Genomic DNA, 24476 nt, shown 5'->3' on the forward strand with positions numbered 1-24476 from the left:
ATTGATGAATATGATAAGAATAAAAGGGAAAATACCAAATACCTGGAAAGAAGCTGTAATTTCATTGATACCTAAAGAAGATAGAGATGTCACGAATGTACAGAACTATAGACCAATTTCATTATTAAATATTGATTATAAGATATACACAAGAATCCTGGCAGAACGACTTAAACAATATTTGATGAACTTTATAAAGGAAGATCAAGCAGGATTTCTCCCTAAAAGACAAATAAGAGATAATATAAGAACAGTTGTTAATATTGTAGAATATTATGAAAAACATCCAGAAAAGGAAGTTGCATTATTCTTTGCGGATGCAGAGAAAGCTTTTGAGAATTTGAACTGGGACTTTATGTTTGCAGTTATGGAAAAGATAGAACTTGGAGAGCACTTTATAAGAATGATAAAAGCAATATATACAGAACAGAGGGCAAAGTTGTGTATAAATGCAGACCTTACAGATAATATGATGATTAGTAAAGGTACAAGACAAGGTTGCCCACTTTCACCACTGTTGTTTATTATGACTCTCGAAATTTTACTGATACAAGTACAAGATGATAAAGAAATAGAAGGGCTAAAAATCAGAGGATCTATTTACAAATGTAGAGCATTTGCTGATGACATAATGTTTATAACTGAAAATCCTGTACAAGTAACACCTTTGTTGTTAACTAAGATACAAGAATATGGTGAATTGGTGGGATTGTATGTTAATAAAGTCAAAACTTTTATTTAAAGATATACAAGCAAACAAACAAAAGGAATTGCAGAGATTGATGGGATGTAAAGTTGCTTCCAAAGTAAAATATTTGGGCTTGGAGATAACAATGAAGAAAACTGATTTCTTTAAAAATAACTATGAAAAGCTATGGCATAAGATGGATGAAGACTTAATGAAATGGAATAAATTTAATTTGACATTGTTGGGTAGAATAGCTGCAATTAAGATGAACATTTTGCCGAGAATAATGTATTTGTTTCAAACTATTCCCATTGTGAAAGATAGTAAACAATTCAATAAATGGCAAAGGAAGATTTCAGAATTTGTCTGGGCTGGGAAGAAACCAAGGATTAAAATGAAAATTTTAACAGATGCTAAAGAGATAGGAGGATTCCAGCTACCAGATTTAAGAATATATCATGATGCAGTTTGCTTAGTATGAATAAAAGATTGGGTGACGCTGTCAAATAAAAAACTTTTAATGTTGCAAGGTCATGGAAATAAATTCGGCTGGCATGCTTACATGTACTATGGGATGAAAAAAATGGATGGTTTTTTTCTTTCACCATTATATAAGAAATAATCTGTTAAATACATGGATGAAGTATAAGAAGTATGGTGATGAGAGAAAGCCATTATGGACAGTGCCAGAAGAAGTGATAAAAATAACAGCTAAGACCGATGAAGAAAGAGGGTTGTCATACAATCAACTATTAAAAATACAAAGTGATAAAATAGAATTGAAATCCGCGGAGGAGTTGAATAACAAATATGATTGGTTTCAAGTGCAACAAATAAAGAGCCTGGTGGAAAATGATATTAAAGCTTAAGGAATAAGACGAGAGCAAACAGAAATGGAGAAAGTTCTGCTTGGAGATAATGAAAAATTAATTTCAAAAATATATAAGTTACTCTTAAAATGGTCTACAGAAGATGAAGTAGTAAAATCTCAAATGATTAAATGGGCAATCAATGTAAATAAAGAAATACAGATGGATACATGGGAATATCTTTGGAATAACTCTATGACACTTTCAACATGTCACAGTATTAAAGAGAACTGTTTTAAAATGATGTACAGATGGTATATGACCCCTAAAAAGTTGGCAAAGATGAACAATAAGATGCCAGATAGATGTTGGAAATGTAAAAAACATGAAGGTTCTTTCTACCATATGCGGTGGACTTGTGAAAGAGCAAAAAAGTATTGGCAGATGATTCAACAAGAAATTTCTAAGATCTTGGGATATGAATTTAAGAAAGTAGCAGAAACATTTCTGTTGGGATTACAAATGGAAACATTTCCAAAAGAAGATAGAACTTTGATTTGGTACTTGATTTCAGCAGCTAGGACATTGTATGCGCAGTTATGGAAGCAAGAAAAAATGCCAGAAAAATGGGATTGGATTACAAAAGTAATAATATGGAGTGAGATGGATAAACTAACAAGAATCTTAAGAGACTATGATTTGGAAGTTAATAGAAAGGAGTGGAAAAAGTTTAGAGGTTATGTAGAAAAACAATGGAAAATAAAAGGACATTGGACAATTTTTTAATAATGATTAAGTATTAGAAAAAAGAAGAACATGAATCTAGGCTTATATGGTTCATATGGTTTAAGGGTACCTTTAAGTGTTAACATTTTAAGTTTATAACATCGGCGGAAGTCAAGTAACAGGGGGAGAGGGATTTAGAAAATAGCATATGGGGAAGATAAAAAAGTTATTAATGGATAATGTTACCATATGTTATTAATAAAATTCTTTAAACACAATAATCAAGTAATGGAATTCAATAAGATATGATATGACTCTCTTTTTTAAGGGTTAAGCAAATTGAAAGATATAAAGGCAAAAGAAGAGGGGGACAGCAAAAGATGAGATGGATGGACAGTTACTAATGTAATTAACATGAATTTTACGATTTTTAAAAAGTTTTATTGATTTAAACTACTACAAGACAGCAGCATTGCAGATTATACATAAAAAAAAGGGAAAAGCAAGAAGAGGGAACATACAAAATGGGAAAAAACAGGAAACAGAAACCAGTACAAATATATCAATTATAACTCCAGCTCTCAATATAATACTCTAATGTTTCTACCTACAAGTATAAAAATCTCCGTTAAATGTTACCTTCCTTTCTTCTTTTACCAGGAGCTTATATCAAAGAAAATTGGCTAAAATTATATACGGCTGCCAAAAATAAAAATCCGTCCTGTTTTTGGAACGAATTAAACCGGTTACAACGGAAAGGTCCCTATTGTCCTAAGAATTTTATTAGCCCTAAAGAGTGGGAGATCCACTTTAGTAAGCTATATAATGCCGGGCTAGACTCCAAAGTTTCCCCTCCATTACAGCTAGAGTTAACAGACTGCCCTAAGTGGGAACCGGTTACCTGTTTAGAAATTGAACTGCTGATAAAGCAGATTAGAAGTGGGAAAGCCCCAGGGTCGGATGGTGTCCGGATAGAACTGATAAAATCATACCAGGACTGGTGGACGCCTGTTCTAGCTTCCCTATTTACCTTTATAGACGAAACAGGTAAATTGCCAGAGGAATGGAGCAAGGCCATAGTGTCTCCTATATATAAGAAAGGCGGGAGAGAGAAGCCTGAAAATTATAGGCCAATCAGCCTTTTAAATATTATCGGAAAACTATATGCCTTGCACCTACGGGAGAAATTAACAACTTGGATGGAAGAAAATCACATCCTGGCAAATGTACAAGCAGCCTTTAGAAGTAATCGTTCTCACTTGAACAACGTGCTAATACTGAAATTCCTAGTCGATAAGCAGGCTGCAGTAAAGGGTTCTCGTTTATATGCAGCGTTTATAGATTTTAAAGCAGCCTTTGATTCTGTTCCAAGGGACAAGCTGTGGCGCCAACTGTACAGTACATCAATTGACCGTAGACTTTTATTCCTCATGATGAAACTGTACGAAAATTCTAGTATGCAGGTAAAATGCACACCTCAAGGTCATCTGACACATCCAATTCAAACAAGTAAAGGTGTCAAACAAGGTTGTATACTAGCCCCGCAACTTTTTAATTTATATATTAATAGCATTGTAGGGTATTTTACTGACCCCGGTCTGCATCCCCCTAAGATTGGGAAGATTGCTGTGCCCATCTTGATGTATGCAGACGACGTGTTACTACTGTCAAGAACCCAAGTCGGTTTACGCAGGTCGCTTAAGATGCTTTCCCTCTTTTGTCTGGACACAGATCTAGTCGTTAACAGGGACAAGTCTAAAATTATAGTCTTCACCAAAAGATTTAGAGAAATGAATTGGCGTTTTAATGATGAAAAACTGAAACAAGTTAAAACATACAAATATCTGGGGGTTGTTTTTCATCACACAGGATCTTACCAAGGGCACATTGAAAACGTACACTGTAACGCCCAACGCACGGCGCTCGCTCTGCAGGAGTTTTACACCTCCAAGGGCGCTTATAACGCCTTAGCGGCGATTAAGGTTTATAACGCTAAGGTTATACCCCAATTAATGTACGGAGCTGAGATTTTCCTGTATAACAAAATAACCAAATTGGAGATGGTTCAATCGAAGTTTGTACGATGTATCCTTCAGGTGCCAAAATATGCCTCATCTATTGCAAACAGGCTGGAAACGGGGCTTCCAAGCCTCTCCACAGTAATGTGGAATAGAGGTTTGAGTCTCCTTTTAAGAGTGCTGGCCAATCCGGATGACATTGTACACCAAATCTTCTACGACTCATTTGTCAGCAATTGGTTGAGGAAATTAAATTCCAAATTAGAGGAATGTGATCTGAATATTGATTCCCTAGCCCTCATGTTCAAGAACGGGGCAAAAGAAATTATCAGAGACCGATTACTGGAATTGGAGTTAAAACAATCTCTGGCCAAAGTTGGGGGGATGTATATCCCAACCTTTTTTACAAGTGACCTTAAATGTGCCAGGTATCTAGAAAAGATACAGCCAATTAAGATCAGGCGGATGCTGTCCTTGGCACGCCTGAACATTCTGGACACAGCAGTACTGAGGGGCCGTTTCCACAAGATCCCGTTAGAAGACAGGATCTGTCCGTGCGGCCTGGAGGAGGTCGATACGGTTTCCCACCTTATTCTGAACTGTCTTTTCCATACAGAGGCAAGGTACAGACTTTTGCGGAACCATCTAATGCTAGCTGAATCTTTAAACCAGGCCCAAACCATTTACTTCCTCTTAGGGGATGGGAGTGATCAACTTTCTTTGGATCTTGCTAAGTTTCTATATGTTACCGACCTCGACAGGAAGAAATTTAATGCTGTCTGTTTTTGAAAGAAGATGCTTTTAGTTAAGTGTTGCCTACGTCAGCTAATTTTATTACCACTTTGATGGATGTACAAGTTTTATATTGTTACGTTATATTTCAACTTGGTGTTGTGTTGTACTGTTATTGATGAGTTGTGTTGTTGCTGTCGATTGGCCTAGAGCCGCAATAAACTGACTGACTGACTGACTTCTTTTACCAGGACAAAGAAAAAAAAAAGAACAGTTCTTTTAGTAAACTAGGAAAGCATTGTACAACGAAACAATTCTTCTTGAACACAAATCAAACTGTCTTATCCTCCAATTTTGCTAAATTAACTTGCAGCTATAACAAGCACAAATTAAATTATTAATTTAACCAAAAGCCTAACCAAAAAAGCACATGAATATCTTTTCTTTATTCACAGGAAATTGCATAACATATCTCAAATATAGTCAAATACTTTATCAATCTCTAACTAAAACATTTCTCCTACAAGCATGTTAAATCAAATCTACCAAATTACCAAATTGTTCAAATTCTCCTTTGGGGGAGGGTCTTTGAAGCCATTATGTTATCTAGCTTACACCATAAATTCTATTTTCACCCCATTAGCAACAATCTCTCTAAATAGGCAGACTGTCAATATTTACCTATTCACCAGGAAGAAAAGAAAGAGAAAGAGAACGAAACATAAAAAGACCCAAATTCCAAAGTCCTTCTTCCCCAGAATTAAAAACTTTTAAGTTCCTTTAATTTCTACATCCAAGTTATATCCAAGGCAGCCCATAACTTGTCTTCTAATGTCGTATTACCTTTCTTAGTCAAAGTTCCTTATTTAGCCGTTCACCAAAACAGAAAAAAAGATCCAAAATCCTTTTTACAGATTGTTTTCCAACACCAGATTTGACAACTGAAGTGCAGTTTTCCTCTTCTTGACATGGCCCGCCTCCTCAACCACCAAAGAAAGAGTTCTTCGCCATATCCCCTTCTCCAGTTGATCTTGTTAACGGTCAGCATCCGGTGAAGATTTAAAAATGCGTCAGACGGGGCCATTTACTTTTTTCTTTGTTTGTTTTGCATAATCACCATTTCCCCTTCTGTTTTCACTGCCATTGATTCACCCTTTGTAATGCAGGGCTCCTGTAGATTTGCCCTTTCAATAGCTGTTAAATCCTCTTCGCTCAAATAGTTAGCTGTAAACATGAAGTGATCTTTAAGAAGCTGTTTAAGTGAAATAAAATCCTCCCTTAAAGATTTGAAATTTGAACTGATATCTTTTCCATGTGCCATTTCATTAAATGATGCCATTTTAAATCTCAAATTGTGCATAAGCTCAGTCTCTCAAATCAGGTTATTTTTCACTTCTCTTGTAAATTCTTGTTCTACAGCAACTAACAGAAATTAAGAGACATTCTTTCAGTTACAGACAGATAAAGGAGACAGAAGTTTCTGTGTTTCCCTTTTATAGACATATCATTTTGCAGATTTTTGATAATCTTTGTGCTATATGTCCAATTAATGTCCGGGTCAATTTTAGTGTTTATATTCAAGCCAGTTTGAATAATTAAGACTGCTTATCATGTTGCAAGGCCTTTTGAAGTAATCCGCGAGCTAGTCTATTGACGGTATGTTAAGTGGCCCATTGGGGGGTAGAGCTGAAGAAGATAAAACACCTACTTGTTAGGCAGAACTGTCGCTTTAGATGTGGAGAAATGTTGCTTTAAAGAGCGTACTGTAGAAAAAGAAAGCTGAAGCATTCGGGAGTCTTTCTTTCTCTGCTGATTTCAGCGTTCAAAGTCACGGAGCTTAGGGATGCATGACAGGTCTCGGGGGCCGTTGCCTTTGGCCCCTCCCCCCACTCGTGGAATTCCCATGCCGAAAAGAAGGCTCTGCAAGGCCCCCCTTTGGGGGTATCACTTCGGTGATACCCCTCCAATGACCAGAATCAGAATTGCAGCGGAGAGCATCCACAGGCAACTCTGAAGCCAAGATGACGGATCCCGGAAGTCCAACTAACATGAATTTTAGCAGACTTCGGAGGGCGGTGGAAGACAGAAGGGCCTGGCATGACCTGGAGCATGGGGTTGCAAAGAATCGGACTCAACTATGCAACTGAACAACAACAACAAAAATGCGTAAAGGACAACTGTCCTACAGGATCTGGGACCTGGGATTGCAGTTATCAATGCAAATTACTTATCACAGTGGCTACATTAAAATCATATATGTGAAAATCGCTTTCTACAAAATTGATTACTGATTGCAGTGTTTGGTATAATATTTTCTGATAATGTGACAAGGTATGTACTTTCCCCCCTTTTATCTCTTTATAGAAACAAAAAATGCATACCACCATACATTGATTCCTTATGGGATTGGTGGGCTGTTATGACAAGAAGAGCAAGAAGACAACTAACACTATCAATAAGCAAAACTTGTCCTCAACACTGGAGGGCTCAAGTATCTAATGCTTTGACAGAAAGGGGGGGGACCCGAAATTATTAATTAGTAAATGTAATACATGATTACATTTTTCAGCGTAAAGTCTGCTGAAAACCTGTTAAAACTACACAGTTTTATGAAACTAAATGTTTACAAGAATACTCAATTATCTCCTCTTGCCTTAAGCTAGGATTCATTTTTATTAAATTTCATTAGTTACAAACAATTGGTTATAGAACATTAGAACTGCTCCCTTGTGGTTAAAGGCACAAGATAAAAATACTTAAAATAAATAGAGTACTGAACATTTTACCACATGCCTGGTGTACTACTTCATGGCAAACAGTCTGGCGAATCACAGTTTTTGTTCCTGTGTATTTATCTTGTGGGCAATATAGTAACAATTCTTTCTGGAAAGTCATTAGTCCCCAGTTTTCCATAGCACCTGCTCCCATATCAGGAAGTGCAATCAGATCTATATTAGTTTGAACAGAGAAAAAACATATCTTTAATTACAAAATTAACATGCTCTTGGTTTAGGCCACCATATCTGAAAATCTGGGAGTTTTTGTTCATAGAATTCTATATTTATGCAGTATATACATGGCGTTTTACTGAATACAAGAAGACAAGCCCCTGCCCCAAGAAATTTAAAATTTGCCACAAGAGAGAAAACAAAGGAATGGACTTGGACATGGAGATAAACAACGAAAGAATATACAGGGAAGGGCTGGGGCTCAATAGCAATGTGTCTGGTTTGCATACAGAAGCTCCCTGTTATAAATCCAAGCATCTTCAGATAACTGGATTAGGTATAAGATGATGTAAAAGACCACTGCTTGAAACTTTGAAGAGCCTCTGCCAATATGAATAAATGTTGGGTTCAACGGAACAGTGGTTTGATTCATCATGAGAAAGCTTTATGCATTCACTCTTGATGCAAGTACTTAGGCTTAAGTAAGAAACTCTGAAGGAACCATTTGTCAGGAAGGAAGAGAATCAGCTGAGAACAGTTAAAAAAATTAGGATGGGACAGAAATCAAACAGGAAAGAATGGTAAGTGGTATCAAAAGCAGCAAATTTTGCAGATTGCAGTTTTCATAGGAGTGCAGAGGATTAGATAGAAGCCTGATTCCAAGAAAGAGAGAAAGTGAGACTGCTAAAATGGTGTATGTAAGCTCATTTAGTTTGGAGACAAAGGGTAAAACAGAAAGTGGGTGGTAACTGGAAAGAAAGAATGAGTAAAAATATGGCTATTTGAGAATCTGGAAAAGAGTGGCATGCTTGGATGCAGCAAGGAAGGAGCCAATGGAATGGAACAGGCTGATTATATGGTTAAGAGGAGAGAGAGTTGAGGCATGGACAATGGCACAGGGCTAATCATGGGAGGCAATCGGGAAAGAGAAAAGGAATAAAGGAGTTGAGGTACTTCAAAAATTTTACTAGAAGTATCTAGAGGAAACAATGATTGTAAAAAGTGAAATAATTAGTAAGAAAATGGAAGATGATAGACTGCTACATTAAAGAGATTCCAGAAACAACCAGTCAGCAATTATTTTTTTTTTTTTGCAAATTAGGGACTAACTAGTGAGTTCTCTGAGGTAATAACCTACTTGGAAGTAGTATATGTACACTGCACAGAAAGATAGTTTGCTGACTGTCACAATAACAAATCACACAGCTACTCTGTAAACCCTTTGTAAGTTCTAAAGTAAACACCAAAAATATAAAACAGCATTTCCAAGGATGCATTTTTTGCATTCTAACACCACCACCCCAATTTTTGTAATAGTTTTTGAACATTGCTTTTTAAAACATCAGGTCAACTTGCCTGTTTTTGAAAGAGGATAAGTAATATTTAAAAAATCTTCCATAAATGAAAAGACTGGTCCAGTGATATTTAAGGCATAGTCAGCACACCCATCCTTAATTGCGTCTTTCTGAGCCCAAATCCGTATCTATCAGAATGAAGGGAAATCGTTATTATGGTCAAGAACTCTACTTTCACTGATAGCTGTGTATTCTGGAAATAACACTCTGCTTTGAAAATGTTTTCTACCAAAAAGGTCGACAACCTGCAAGGACTTAGCAGTGACTTGCTGTATTTTAGACTCCTGTTCTAATTGCCTTATTCTTTGCAGATATGTACTTTGAACAAACAACATGGGCAGGTTGAAAAGAGAAGCATGTGTATGTCTGTGCTGTGCCATCAGAAATCCAAGCTTCTAGTATTTAGGGACTTTCCTTTGCAGAAGCTGTGCTGTTTTTCCCTCAGCAAGCTTTGCTCCTCTACATCAGGGTTTCCCAAACTTTTTGCTCCCATAGCCTGGTTATTTTTATACTTCTCCTTCGTGGACCACTAACATTCGGGGGTGGAGCCAGGAAACTTTGGAGGTGGAGCTGGGAGGCAGGAATTATGTCATTTCCTGTGGTGTCACTTCCAGGTCAAGGGCCAAGTGATGTCACTTCCGGGGCACACTGAACCAAAACTCCACCTCTTTCTGTGATGTCACTTCCATGGCACTCCCCCAAACCTGCCTCTTCTTCTGAAGTAACTTCATTTGCAGAAAAATCTTTCTGAAACTCATTCTAAGCCAAAAGGGGGTGGAAAGTGGGCGGATTGCAACTTTTTCATACATTCCCAGGGTCCTCTCTTTCCATCCCCACATCTGCATGCACCTATCCGTTTGTGTGTTCTTCTCCAGCTTGCAAGCACTCCTCATGCCCATGTTCAATTGCCTGTACCACCTACACACCCCTTCCTCAACAGCACTGGCCAGTGTATGCAGTTGGAAGTGCTGTTGCCATTGCCATCAGGAATGTCAGCACTCTGTACCACCCACACTGGGCCCTGGCAGCTGCTCTACCTCAAAATATGCTGACACATTTAGTAGGCCCTTCCTTCAGCTGCTAGTACTGAAACCCTGCCTCAAGCAACAACCAAGCTTGCTTGGTTTCAAAAAAATCTTTTGACAGCTATTTTTCATACTTTTCCTTGACAGAAACACTGGGAAATTGCTGTGAAAGGTAGCAGAAAATTGTACTGCAATTAATAAATAACTTTCAAGTTAGATGAGGTTCATACAAGCTTTTCTGCAGTTATCCCAAAAAGGATATTTATGAGGGGCTTGCAGCTTTTTACTGGCTGTGTTTCCCATGCCTTTAAAACCAACCTGTTGTGCAGATATTTAGCCAGTGAACGTCTTTCATCCTTTTTAATAACTACAGGGGTGTGTTCAGATGTACCATTAGTGGCGACACAGCTCCGTCTCGCTGACGGATTAAATATATTCATCCAGACATCCACATCTGGCAATCGAGTGTCATTTGGGGTCATCCCAGCTTGCTGCGGATCAATGCCGCGTTAATTTGATAGCTCAGAAAGTCCAGCCCTTTTTCACAAAAGCAGAACATGATCGATTTTTTCCTGTTTGGACAGCTCACGTGCTATACTGCCCCTTGGAATGTTTACCACCCCTCCCACCTTTATTTTTTTAAAAAAAAGCTGTAGCAGACATATGCATTGCCAGATCATCCGGGAATCCAAGGTAATGCTTCTGCTTCTCTGATCAACACAGGATCGGAAGGGGTGGGGGAACCGTTATCCCACTATTCAGAACAGGAAAAAAAAATCTTTTTTTTTCCAATGTGGAGGATTTCCAGATATTATTGTCATTGCCAATTTCTAGGAAAGTAGTTCCTGGCAGTCCTCTGGTTTGAATTGGCAAAGTTAATTCTGGAAACTTTCCCCCCTTCCCACCCCCCGCCTCTGAACCAACATTTGATTTCCCACCTCCAAACAGTTGGGCGCATGTTCAATGGACCCCCCCATCCCAGGAATCACCATCTGATCATGGATGTGCCAAGAAAAGAGCGTGATATTATTGGATGTCTGATCGCTCAACAACAATATGAGTTGCATTCTTGGATGCTCGTCTGATCGGCCCTGCATCAAATCAACATTCAGCGGGTCAAATTTGAGCGCTACACGCCCGCTTTTAATGTGATGTGTGACTGCACCCCAGGAGTAGTTTAATTTTGATGTCAGACAGCTGTTAAAAGCAGGACCAATAAATGGTGCCAAGTTCATAGTACCATCACTTCCAGTGCTGTTGAGATATACAGCACTAATCTCCAATAATCTCTTTCTGCCCCACACCTCTCACTCACTCACACAGAAATCTCATAGAAAGGCCACCTGGCTACAACTGGGGTGCCATCTTTTCATTGGCAGAGGTCCTATGTCTGCAACAACAGTATCATGAACAGAAAAGTTTTATCCAGTGAAAACGGAAGGAAAGAAAGAAAGAGAAAGGAAAATAATGAAATGGAAGGAAGGAAAATAAAAAGAAAGACATGGAAACAAAGAACATAAGAGAAGCCATGTTGGATCAGGCCAGTGGACCATCCAGTCCAAAATTCCCTCACACAATGCCCAAAAATGGGTCATTTGGTTAAAAAAATAGCTACTGGAATGCCCACTCCCTGCCCCTCCCAGCTGATAAAAACATCCCCCCCCCTTCTTTGCTGCCCTGGCCTCCCAGGGATATCTCCCCAAAAGAACATACTGCAAGGCTGCCTGTGTCAGTCTTCAAGGCTAGCTTTTCTCTGCATAACACAGAGATGAGGGAAGGAAGAAAGCAAAATGGGGCTCAGGCCTGTGTCAGTCTTCAAGACTAGAGACGTTGAGGGGAAGGAAGGAAACAAAATAGAGCTCAGGCTTTGCAGCCTGTCAGTCTTCAAGGCTAGCACAACAGAGAAAGAAGGAAGGAAAGGAAGGAAGGAAAAGGAAGGAAAACGGAGCTCAGGTTTTACAGCCTGAGGAAGGAAGGAAAACAGAGCTCGGGCTTTGCAGCCTGTGTCAGTCTTCAAGGCTAGCTTTTCTCTGCACAACACAGAGATGGGGGAAGGAAGGAAGCAAACAGAGCTCAAGCTTTGCAGCCTGTGTCAGTCTTCACGGCTAGCTTTTCTCTGCATGACACAGAGACGGGGAAAGGAAGGAAGGAAAATGGAGCGCAGGCTTTGCAGCCTGTGTCAGTCTTCAAGGCTAGCTTTTCTCTGCACAACACAGAGACAGGGGAAGGAAGGAAACAAAATGGAGCTCAGGCTTTGCAGCCACTGTCATTCATCAAGGCTAGCTTTTCTCAGCACAACACAGAGATGGGGGAAGGAAGGAAGCAGAGCAGAGTTTATGCTTTGCTGGGGGCGGGGTTAGCTTTGGCTTTTCTTGTGATCCTGCATTGAGGCTTCTGTGGCCCGGTAACAGGTCATGACCCTGCAAATGGGAAACGCCGCTCTACATGACTAATAATTTAATATTTGATTACAGTTTCTATTAATTTGCATGGGACAGGCATTATATTAATTGACCTGTAATTTCATGGTTTTCCTTTGGGGCCCTTTTTAAAATCTGTATATTTGCTACTCTCCAGTCTTCTGGTATAACAAAGTAGGAGTCAAGTCCACCTTTAAGACCAAAAAAGTTTTATTCAGAACGTAAGCTTTCATGTGAATAAAACTTTGTTGGTCTTAAAGGTGCAGGACTCCTACTTTGTTCTACTGCTTCAGACCAACACGGCTGCCCACTTGGATCTATCTTCTGTTATAGTGACTGAATTTACTGATTGATTACATATGTGGGTTTAGCAGATCAACTATCTGACATCTGAGGTCCCTGAGAATTCTCAGGTATATGCCATCAGGTCCTGGAGATTAATTGGTTTTAAATTTCCCCACTATTTAGAACTTCGTCTCTCATTATCTCAATTTGACTCAGTTATCAGATTCCCTTCCTGAAAACAGCGGTGGTGGCAGGGATACGAGCCCCACACATTCCACAGTGAACACAGGTGCAAAATATTTAAAGACATTAAAGGTGAATCTGAAGCTTGGTGTAATTTTAAAAGAAATCAAAATACTTGAATAAATGAAGTTATCTCTACTTGTTCCTACACCTAGACAAGACAAGCCTGGATTACCACACTGACCTTGAGCCAACAAATGGCACCATCACAGATGGTGGAATGTTCTCTACCATTCCCTCTCCCCATAGCAACTATTCCAAATGCCATAACGTTGCAGCCAACTTATGACTCCAATGAGGGGCTTTCAAGGTCTGTACGAAGCAGAGGTGGGTTGACATTGCCTTCTGAATAGTCTTCCTTGATGAATTTGATTCCCAATCGCCATCCATGCTTAGCTTCCAAGATCTGACGAAATCAAGTTACATCATGCCATCTTCCCTCCCTCAAGGCCAACTAGTATTTTATCTCTTAGATGACCAACTCACTAATCTCAATGTTACTCAATCGTCCAGAGATCAAGTAGCCATTCTGTAATACAACCTGACCCCTCACAAATGGTCAAGCTATATAAATAAAATCAGTGCCATTTCACAGAAAGGACTTCTCACTTCTGCACCACAAACATTCAGAGAATCATATAAGAAGATACTGAGGAGCAAATCTGTTTCTCAAAAGACACATCAAAAGGCAGACTGGAAACTGCCCTTACAGAATTTTATTGCTTTCATTTTAAAATCTACTAGCTCTAACAGGACATGATAAAATTGATTTACAGTTTACCTTCCATGTTCCAAGTGGAATGGGAGAAGTACAGTGTATGCTATTAAAATGAATGGCTCTCCACCTGCAGCGTGCCATATCCATGGAAGTGTACTGTAGGATTAAATGTCAAAGAATGTTCCAAGAAGGAATTAAGAAGGGGTTTCTGTCAAACTAACTTTAAGATGGGATAACCCATCATGTATGACAGACAGGTGATCTGGGAAAGAGGCTAAAGCTACTGATATGTGGAAAGTAGGCACCTCAATGAACTCAGTTATGATTCTCCTTTGGAAACTCACAGCAGCTTCTGTCGCACTATGTTTAAACAAATCCTAGTGTGGGTGAGATTGCAATTTCACAATAAGTTATTACTGTTTTTAAATCAATGTATCTAATTTGCAACATGGCTAAATATGCAAATACTTAACACATGAACAGATACTTAAACTGTGAGACTGAAGCCATGAGCAGACACAACAGATCTATCTACAAACATGAAAAATGACCCAGATTTGCAGAAAATTCTGAAATCTTGAAAAATTACATTGGGGAGTTAACTCTCTCACACCAAATAATAGAAACAGTACCTGTAGCTTAAGAAACAAATACCCTCAGTGGCAATAGCTAGGCAACCACAATAGTATTACCAGCCTTCAAGCCTTAGTTTCTGTCAGCTAAAGGTAAGAGAAGGGAGCAGGGCTCTTTCTAGGGCTCTTTTGGGCTTTGAAGGAGGATTCATCAGGACCAGGCCTGATAGTAATCACCAGGAAACTTGCATGATTCACCAAGGATCAGCTACTTGCTATTGTTCAACAACAGTCACCCCATGACACCCCACAAAAGCCAGTGTGGTATAGCAGTTACAATTTCAAACTAGTATCTGGGAGACCCAGGTTTGAATCCTCATTCATACCATGGGACCAATTGCATTATCTCAGCCTATCTTACCTCACAGGGTTGTTGTGAGAATGAAATGGCAGAGGAGAGAAGAATGATGTCAGCTACTGAGCTCCCACATTAAGGAGAAAGAAGGGGTATAATTGTCGTAAATAAATAAAGCTAAAGATTGGAGGGGAGGGCAGACAAAAGGAAGGCAGGTTGGTGGGAGGGAAAGAGAGAAGTAAACCAAGAAAGCTGAAGATATGGGAGCTGCCAGGAGAAGTGAAAGAGGAACAGTGTAGGGATGCATGTACTCTACCATGCATCTTGGCCCAGCCCAAAAGCTGACACATGGGCCATACTTTTCCCAAGGAAATCTTGCCAGAAGAGGAAAGGAGGAAAGCTGAAGACAAGGGGGCAGTTAAAGGTAGGTACGTTGGCTGGTGGCTAAGAAAGAGAGAAGGAGAAGGAGAGAAGATATGGAGGCTTTCCAGAAAGTGAAAGAAGAAATAGTGGGGGAGACAAAAAATAAGCCCCTTGTGAGTCCTTAAGGGCCCTCTGCTGCTTTATAGTATATCTTTAACATACATTGCAGAACACAATATTCAGTCACAAATGCAAATCTGTAAAATTGATCACAAAGTCACAAACACTTATTTACCTCATTGCCCCTCACAGTTGTGGTGACATAATCAAAGTTACAGACCACAAAAGCAGTGATGTAGGTTGACATTTGCAGTGTTGATTTAAATGTTGTAACAGTCCAATTAATCGATGTAGTCCAGTTACTCAATGTACTCAGATTGCTTTCATTCACATCTTTATATTCAGAAACATCTATAAAATATAAGAAGGTACTAATATTAAATATAAAAATTGTTTTGCTCAATCAAGATTGCAGTATTAGCTAACCACATTTATGCATGTTTATTCTGCAAGTGAATCTAAATGAGTTGCCTTAGCATCCCTATTTTTAAAAAATCAAAATTCATACTGTGCTGCTGACTGGCTATGATTTAAGAAGTATTGTTTACTTTAGCCTGACATGTTTCAATATCAATTATCTGGCTAAATAGTATGAAATCATTTCATTTCTAAAGAAGACCGTTTTGCAGTATTGTCAGCTTGATAACCAACTCCTCCTCTTCTCCACAACTTTTAGGCTTCCCAACCCTCCCGCCCTGGCGGGGGACCCCAGGATTTCCACCCTCTTCCCCCACTCCCCCCAAAAATGGAAGCGGGGGGAGAGGGGGGAAATGGCGCCGAGCCACCGGATCCTGGAGCCGGCGAGGCTGCCGCATCGCTGCCGCCCCCTCCCCGCCCACCACAGTTTCTCCTCCGAGATGGGCCCAGGCTGAACCCATCTCGGAGGAGCAGCCAAGAGGCGGCAGCAGCGCAGGGGAGGGCGAGGCAGGCCAGGAGCATGGCGAGCCGCGAATCCGGGCCCTTCTAGGACCCAGACTTGTGGCTCGCCATGCTCCCAGCCCGCCTCCACCCCCCCCCCCCGCTTCCATCCCAGAGGTGGAGCGGGCGAGGCCGCCGCGCCGCTGCCGCCTCTGCTCTGCTCGCCGTGGCTGCTCCTCCAAGATGGGCTCAGGCTGAGCCCATCTCAGAGGAGCAGCCACGGCGAGCGGAGCAGAGGCGGCAACTGCGGGGCGGCTCGCCACGCTCCCCGGCGCCGTTTCCCCCCTAGCTCCACCCCAGTGTCTCCTGGCTCCACCTAACAACTTCTGATAGAAATATTTATTTATTCCCACAAGGTTTCATCTTCTCCTGAATGCACTGTTCATAAAAGGACAACCCTTCTATTACTCAGACACTTCTGAAGTCCCAGTTGATGTCCAGAATCCAATTAGGAATTAAAAGTGGTAGGCATGCTGCTTTGGAGGAAGGTGGTGTATGGGGGCCCAGCTAAGGAAATCAAACAGCTTCCATTTCCATCACAGAGGTATAGTTAAGGAAAACAAGACAAGGAATGAAAAGCGCTTTGCCATATAATTAGAGGTAGATGATAGAAAGGACAAACAATAAAGCTGAACAAAGCTTTCCCATTCCTAGATGTCAGCCTTAAATCTTTAGGTCCCCAGGTTATCAGGTACCTGGGACTCTTTCAGTCCTTGCAATACCAATTATACTAGCAACAAGATTAGTAAGTGTATTACTATTGTTATTACCAGAATAACTAGCTCTAATATTACCATTAGTAGAAGCTTCATTTATTTACTTACCTAAAGCAGGCATATTAGAAAGTGCTACATAGCTTGGATGATGCACAATACTGATATTAAAAGTAGCTTTCATGGCAGGTTCATCAAAGCATGGATAAACTCTCCTTGCATCTGCTGGCTCGAGCAGTGAAGCAACCAACCACCTAAAATGAGAATATAAATAAATTCAGTCCAACTGATTGAACTCGGAGCCATATGTGTATGGAAGCAGGCTTCCATATGCTTATGCATACTCCTAATGTGGTTCTGAATCTAGCCCAACCCAGTAGCCAAAGATGTGAACAGGGAAAACTATAATATAAAGTACAAATTCATAGGTGGGGAAGGAAATTATTAAACATTGCTACAAGCAGTGTCTTCTGGAGTATACTGATGAAACACACCTTTGGAATAACCCAGCTATTCTTAGTTCTTTATCTTTTAGCTACTTCATTCCCCAGACAAGAATTCAAGGACTAACAGTGTATTCTGCCACACAAGCATTATGCTGAGCAAAGACATTAACAAAGTTATATTTAAAACGTTATTGTGTGATTTCATTATTCTAGACATGTTTATTGCCTTTGCTGTCTTCCCACACTGATACTATTCAAACCAAATGTATTATTCTTTCAATCTGTTAATTTCACTATTTTGCCATTGGATTTTAACTTTGTACTATTTTGCATGCTTAACCACTGTCCACCAGCTATATGTAGCACTACTACTGTACCCCATTTCATCATCTGACAAAGTGTGCATGCACAAGAAAGCTTACATCTGAATAAAACTTCATTGGTCTTAAAAGGTGCTACTGGAATCCAACTTTGTTCTAAAGAATCATATTTGTGGGGTTTCCAAACCAAATTTCAGCACCAAAGCAAAGGGGTCAGTTTTAACAATGGAATTTTAAAAGATACCAGAACAAATGACAAGAACACCCACTGGGAACAAAGGGGATGCTGGGATCCCTATTGGATATGTGAGCCAGGAGTGCCTACTGACCTACATGGGCTTCATTGAAATACATTACACAAAAGCTGCCACAAAAATGTGGAAAGTAGAGAAAGCTGCCTTAGGCCTAAAGTGGCAGCCTCCAGAGTGGAATGGTAGGCCCTGGATGTAGATAGACTGCTCTGGAACTGGAATGACAGTCACCAGCATAAGGGCTCTGGCCATGTAATGAAAGTCCCCAAAGTGGAATATCTACTCTTGGGAGGACAGGTGCCCAAGTGCAATGATGGGCTGTGGAACCACATACACTGCTCTGGGCGTGGAGAATTATCCCTGAGTAGAATCAATGTTATGTGACTGGAATGACAGGCACCAGAGTGGAGTGTCTGCCCCTAGAACCAGATGACAGCCCCCACTACTTTGGGACTGGAATAGAATGAAAGTGCATGGAACCAAGTAAACTGCTCTGAGCTATTACTCTCAGGGACTGCCCATCCACGATTCCACTCCAGTTTGGTGTAGTGAGCCAGTTTGGTGTAGTGGTTAAGTGTGCGGACTCTTATCTGGGAGAACCAGGTTTGATTCCCCACTCCTCCACTTGCACCTGCTGGAATCGCCTTGGGTCAGCCATAGTTCTGGCAGAGGTTGTCCTTGAAAGGGCAGCTGCTGTGAGAGTCCTCTCAGCTCCACCCACCTCACAGGGTGTTTGCTGTGGGGGAGGAAGATAAAGGAGATTGTTAGCCGCTCTGAGACTCTGAGTGGAGGGCGGAATATAAATCCAATGTCTTCTTCTTCTTCCATGGGCTATCATTCCAATTCCTGAACGATTAATGCTGCCTCCAGGAACCATCATTCCAGTCTGGAGGTTGTCATTCAAGTTCCACAGCAGATAGATTCAGGTGGGTAGAACAAAGTTTGATTCCAGTGGCATCTTAAAGATCAAGAAAATTTTATTCTGAGTATAATTGTTTGTGTCTATGCACACTTCTTCAGATACTTTGAAACACAATTAACCAACCATTACATATTGGTAGTGGGTGAAGAGGATATTGCCAGGAAGGTTCAATTAGAGCAAAGGCAATCAGTAAGACCTGTGAATAGCAACAGATTAGCATACAGAATAATAAAAGCCTTACAATGGCTCTCCTCATTTCTCCAGGGTCAGGGACAGAGGGTGGTGATAGGGGAGGAACTATCCTGATGGCACCCACTTACATGTGGTGTGCCACAGGGGGCAGTTCTGTCTCCGATGTTATTTAACATCTACATGTGCCCCTTTGCCCAGAGGTTTGGGCTGGGTTGACATCAGTATGCAGATGACACCCAGCTCTATCTGTTGATGGGTGGCCAGTCCGACTCCTCTCTAGAAGATCTGTCCACGGCTTTACAAGCAACAGCAGGGTGGCTCAGGCTGAATTGACTGAAATTGAATCCGACAAAGACTGAGGTCATGTATCTAAGTCGTCAGGATCCGGAACCGGAGATCTTTCTACCGACCTTCGATGGAGCGCAACTCACATTGGTGCCTAAAGTTAAAAGCTTGGGGGTGCTTCTGGATCCTCCCTAACAATGGAGGCCCAGGTAGCAGCCACAGCTAAATCAGCCTTTTATCATCTTTGGCTGATAAGGCAGTTGATCCCCTTTCTCGAATGCAATGACTTGGCAACAGTGATCCATTCCATGGTCACCTGGAGACTGGATTACTGTAATGCCCTCTACATGGGGCTGCCCTTGTCCCAAATTCGGAAGCTTCAACTAGTGCAGAATGCTGCAGCAGGTTGTTAACAGGCTCCCGTCAATGGAACACATTCAACCTGTGTTGAAAGTGCTGCACTGGCTACCTATTGCTTACCGGATTCGCTTCAAGGTGCTGGTTATCACCTTTAAAGCCCTATTTGCCAGGGACCTACATAGGGTCTGCCTTTTCCCGCATGTACCCCAGAGAGCACTTTGGTCAGAATCACAAAACCTGCTCTCGATCCTCAGCATCAAAGAGGCCAGGCTCAAGACGACCAGAGCCAAGGCCTTCTTTGTTGTGGCTCCTTACTGTTGGGATGAGCTTCCGGAGGAGGTTAGGGCCCTGCGAGAGCTTTCACAGTTCGCAGGGCCTGCAAAACAATGCTCTTCCACCAGGCATTTTTGAATTAAAATCCACAACAGAAAAAACCCCAGATATTAAACCATCCGGCCAACAAAAAACAGATACTATTTGGCCCACCTCGAACATTCTACTGTGACCTGGGACCTCTCTCTTAATAGGACATCCAGCAGTAATAGCTAAATAATAAAACTTAACATCGACTAAATTGGCAACTACCCGCCATTACTAATACATCAATATATTATGCTGTTAGATCAAAATAGCACCTGACATCATTTTATGATATTGTTTTATATGCTTTTATCTATGATGTACTTTATTTTTATGTTATAGTTTATTAATACTGGTTTTTATTACCTTGAATGTGAGCTGCCCTGAGCCTGCTTCGGTGGAGAGAGCAGAATGTAAGTCGAATAAATAAATAAAAGAGTTTACAAACAGATGTGAGAAATGAATGACATTAGCATTATGGTGAGATAAGAAACTAATATCTCTGTTAAGCCCTGGGGGTTACATTATCCTGAGTGTTGTAATAACTTGTAAGTCAGCAATTTCCCATTCTAGTTTGCTTCTGAAATTCTTTTGTAATAAAATAGCCACTTTGAGGTCTCCTATTGACTGTCCTGGAAGGCTGATGTCAGATTTGTGTCCATTTATCCTTTGGTGTAGGGTTTGACCTGTTTGCCCTATGTAGAGAACTGAACAATTCTCTGTGTAGAGAATTGTTGCCATTTAATGGCATAACCAGGGGTGGCCAACAGTAGCTCTCCAGATGCTTTTTGCCTACAACTCCCATCAGCCCCAGCCAGCATGGCCAATGGCTAGGGCTGATGGGAGTTGTAGGGGGAAACACATCTGGAGAGCTACCGTTGGCCACCCCTGGCATATACAATGTCAGAAAATGAGCAAGTGAATGAGCCTGAGATGAGGTAGTTCATGTTGTTAAGTCCAGTGATTGTGCTGTCTGGGTGTATGGGGCAGTAAAGTTAGTATCTGGGTTTACTGCAAGCTCTGATACCAGCATCTATGTTCAAATTAGATGTTATATTATTGTAGGTAAGGAGCTGGAGAGCGGTGCCCAGATTGCTGACACACAGAGATAGTTTCTAAATGTTAGAGTTGGTCCAGATACAGTTCCAAGGTTCAGGCACAGATCAGGCAACACTCACAGCTTCAAATCCAAAGGCAGATCCAAGAATAAGGTTTCTAAGGTACACCCCAAGGTCAAAAACAAAGAAACCAATCCAGAATATATGCAGGAAGATCAGTTGCCAACAGACATGTTGCCTCCACATAGCCACTCCCTTCTTTGTTGCTTTTAAGCACCATGCTGCTCAACAACCTGCATTGCACTGCACCTTCTGACCTGAAGGTCTCTCCTCATCTTCCTGTGACGGTGTTCCCAAGGCTCTGGTGATGTGGGAGGTCAACTGACTGGGAACTGGCTGTGTTGCTGGGAAGCTGAGAAACCAGAGTGCTGGTTCCTGGCTGAAGACACATGTCTAGCCCCTCAGAGACTGTTTCCTCCTGCAGAATCTCTGCCACTGGCTGTGGGTTTGGGTTAGGTCTGCTGACAACCTCTTCCTCAAAGATGTCCTCTGCATCTCTTTGCTCTGATGGGCTTGGCTGGTCCACAAAAGCCTGTCTGAGGGCAAGAAACGGTTTACCCCCAGTACTTGTGAAAGAAAACTGTCATTATCTAGTAGCAGCTGTAAACTGCTGTTGATGCATTGATGTAGGTTTACCCCCAGTACTTGTGAAAGAAAACTGTCATCCAGTAGCAGCTGTAAACTGCTGTTGATGCATTGATGTATTTTAAATTGAGAGCTGTATGTGACCACTAGTTGTGTTCTGTTATTTTCCCTTTTGGGTCTGTTTTGCATCAGGTTTTCTCTGTGTACCCTTCTGATAACAAGAATCACAAAACTGAGAAACCTGTTGGAGAACACTTCAGCCACCCAGGACACTCAACAGGGAACCTCAAAGTAGCTGTTTTATTGCAAGATAATTTCAGAAGCAGATTAGAACTGGAGACTGCCAAATTACAAGTTATTACAACACTCAGAACAATGTAACCCCCGAGGCTTAACAGAGATACTGGTTTCTTATGTCACTAAACATGCTAATAACATTCATTTATCTGATTGTTAACTCTATTATTATGCTGTATGGTAATTTTATTTGTTCGATTTATAACCCGCCCTACCCCATCTATTGCTATCCACAGATCTTACTAAATGCCTTAATCCAATTTTTTCTGCTATTGATCCAACTGCAAGTCTAATTGGCCCTAAACAGAGAGCCATAAACAGAGAGAGAGGTATCCTATGAAATAATTTGGACCACATCCTGACTATCTAGTGCCCACATGTACACTTGAAGACACGTTAAGTAATAATGTAATTCCTTCCAGAGTTTTACAGTAATTTTTCAGAGGCACAACAATTCCTCCCAACCCACCCCCTCCCCAAGTCGAGCTGTCAGCTCATCTGCTTTTTCTCCCCAAGGCACAAGAAGGCCTGGCGCAAAGAACGACGGGTGGGGCATGCATTTAGGTTCTCCTGCCTGTCAGGCAGCCGAAGGACGAGTCGCCTCGGCGCCCACCCGCTCTTCCCGGCGAAGGGGGAAGCGCGCGTCCTCCGTGCAGGGAGCCCTGCCCTTCCCTTCCCTTCCCTACCTTCTCTCGCCCTGGTCCTCGTAGGCGCTGCGGAAAAGCCCGCGGAAGCCGCCCTCGACGTTCAGGAGGCCGTCGAAGGCGAAGCGCAGCTCATAGAGGGCGCCAGCGCGCAGCTTCTCGCGCAACTCCAGCACCACGAACTGGTGGCGCTCGGCCAGCCACAGCTCGGCCAGGGGGACGCGGCTGGTGTTGGCCCTCCAGACGGCGGCGCCGCGGTAAGTGAGCTGGTGGCTGTGCAAGAGGACGGTGGCGGTCTCCTGGCGGCAGCGCACCGTGATGTTCACCCGCCCGGAGAAGGTGCGCGGCTCGGGCAGGCCCGGCGCCAAGTGGGGCCACAGCAGCAGCGAGTAGTGCACGGGCGCCAAAGTGGCGGGAAGGCGCAGGCGGTCCCAGGGGCCTGGCGGGCGAGGGCTGGGGGCAGCGGCGGGCGGCTGGCTGGGGGCGGCGTCACCCTTCCGCAGCCTTTCCTCCGCCAGCTCCTGCACGCTGCGGCGGTAGAGGACGGCCAGCACCAGCAGCGCCACGAGCAGGGCGGCCAGCAGCAGCGCCAGCAGCACGGCGAGCTTCCTGCCCACGTAGAAGCCCGACGGCGACTTGGCGCCCATCTTAGTGGCCCCTGGCCCAGGGTAACTGGCTCGGCCTTGGGGCGGGCAGAGAATAAGAGTCGGTCTAGTCGTGGGGCTGTGAGGGCAGGGCGGAGCCCCTTGTCTCCACAGGCGGAGGGAGAAGAGGCTGCTCCCTCACCACAGACGGCACCTCCCTCTCGGGGCTTTGAAGCCACCGAGGGAGCCCTTGGGAACCGTGTCCTGCTGCTGAGGCCAGCTGCTAATAGATGGCTCGTGCCTGAGTGGAGCGTACCCGACGCTTCGGCGGGCCACAAGGCATCTTCATGTAGCTCCCTATCGTTCAACTCCCTTGTTGCATCAGCGCACAGAGCCGATGTTCAAACGTAAACATGTACATGTAAAGATGTAACGGAAAAACCTACCAATCCCCACCTCCCATTCCTGGGATCAGATCTTCCTCAGACTGGACAGCTGCCAGGATGAAAGCATATTAACACTATTCAGAATCCCACAAAATGGACTAGCACAACTTGGTTCCCAGTTCCATATTTGCAGTTCCTAGGGATCACAAAGAGTTGGATTCGACAGTATGAATGAACAACAACAGAAGTTCCTTATCCTTCTGTTCAGTATTTATGATACTTAAGCTGATCTCAACACTTTAGATAAGTTTTAGAACTCCTTACCTTGTACATTCCAGGAATCAGGAAACAGTTCTGCAAACCTGGTCACCTTATCATACAGCTGGTATGACCATAGGAATCTTTTGGATAGGACCATAAATTGACAAAAGATTAAGGAACTGTTGCACCCCAAAATAATGCTTGGACCTCCTATTCCATACATTCCTGAAATCAAGAGATGGTTCCCTGACAATGTATCATAGACCAGTACCTAGTCTGATGCATAATTTTTGTTCAAAGTGTGTCAGAGCAGAGTGCCCTTGAGAATCGTAAGAGTTCCCTAAGTAGCTGAAGAATAAGAGTTTCAGATCCCAATTCACATTTAGCTGGAATCAAGAGACAATGTCTTGCAAGATGCTATAGTCCAATGCATAGTATTTACACAAAGCAATCCAAA

At 42.1% G+C, this 24476-nt stretch overlaps 1 protein-coding gene across 1 annotated transcript in view; it reads right to left on the reverse strand.

Moving 5' to 3' along the window:
* The window catches only part of LVRN (laeverin), a 78120-nt gene extending 54645 nt beyond the window's left edge, over positions 1-23475 (reverse strand). Inside the window, exons 1-5 of the mRNA XM_060235578.1 lie at positions 22831-23475; positions 17120-17262; positions 15553-15728; positions 9278-9404; positions 7767-7921 (exon numbers count right to left, since the gene is read on the reverse strand). Of these exons, the coding sequence (XP_060091561.1) occupies positions 7767-7921; positions 9278-9404; positions 15553-15728; positions 17120-17262; positions 22831-23435 (1206 nt within the window). The 5' untranslated portion in view covers positions 23436-23475. The remainder of the gene's footprint in view (positions 1-7766; positions 7922-9277; positions 9405-15552; positions 15729-17119; positions 17263-22830) is intronic.
* Between the last annotated feature and the right edge of the window lie 1001 nt (positions 23476-24476).

Source organism: Heteronotia binoei, chromosome 4 (assembly GCF_032191835.1).
Source record: "Heteronotia binoei isolate CCM8104 ecotype False Entrance Well chromosome 4, APGP_CSIRO_Hbin_v1, whole genome shotgun sequence".
Taxonomy (NCBI): domain Eukaryota; kingdom Metazoa; phylum Chordata; class Lepidosauria; order Squamata; family Gekkonidae; genus Heteronotia; species Heteronotia binoei.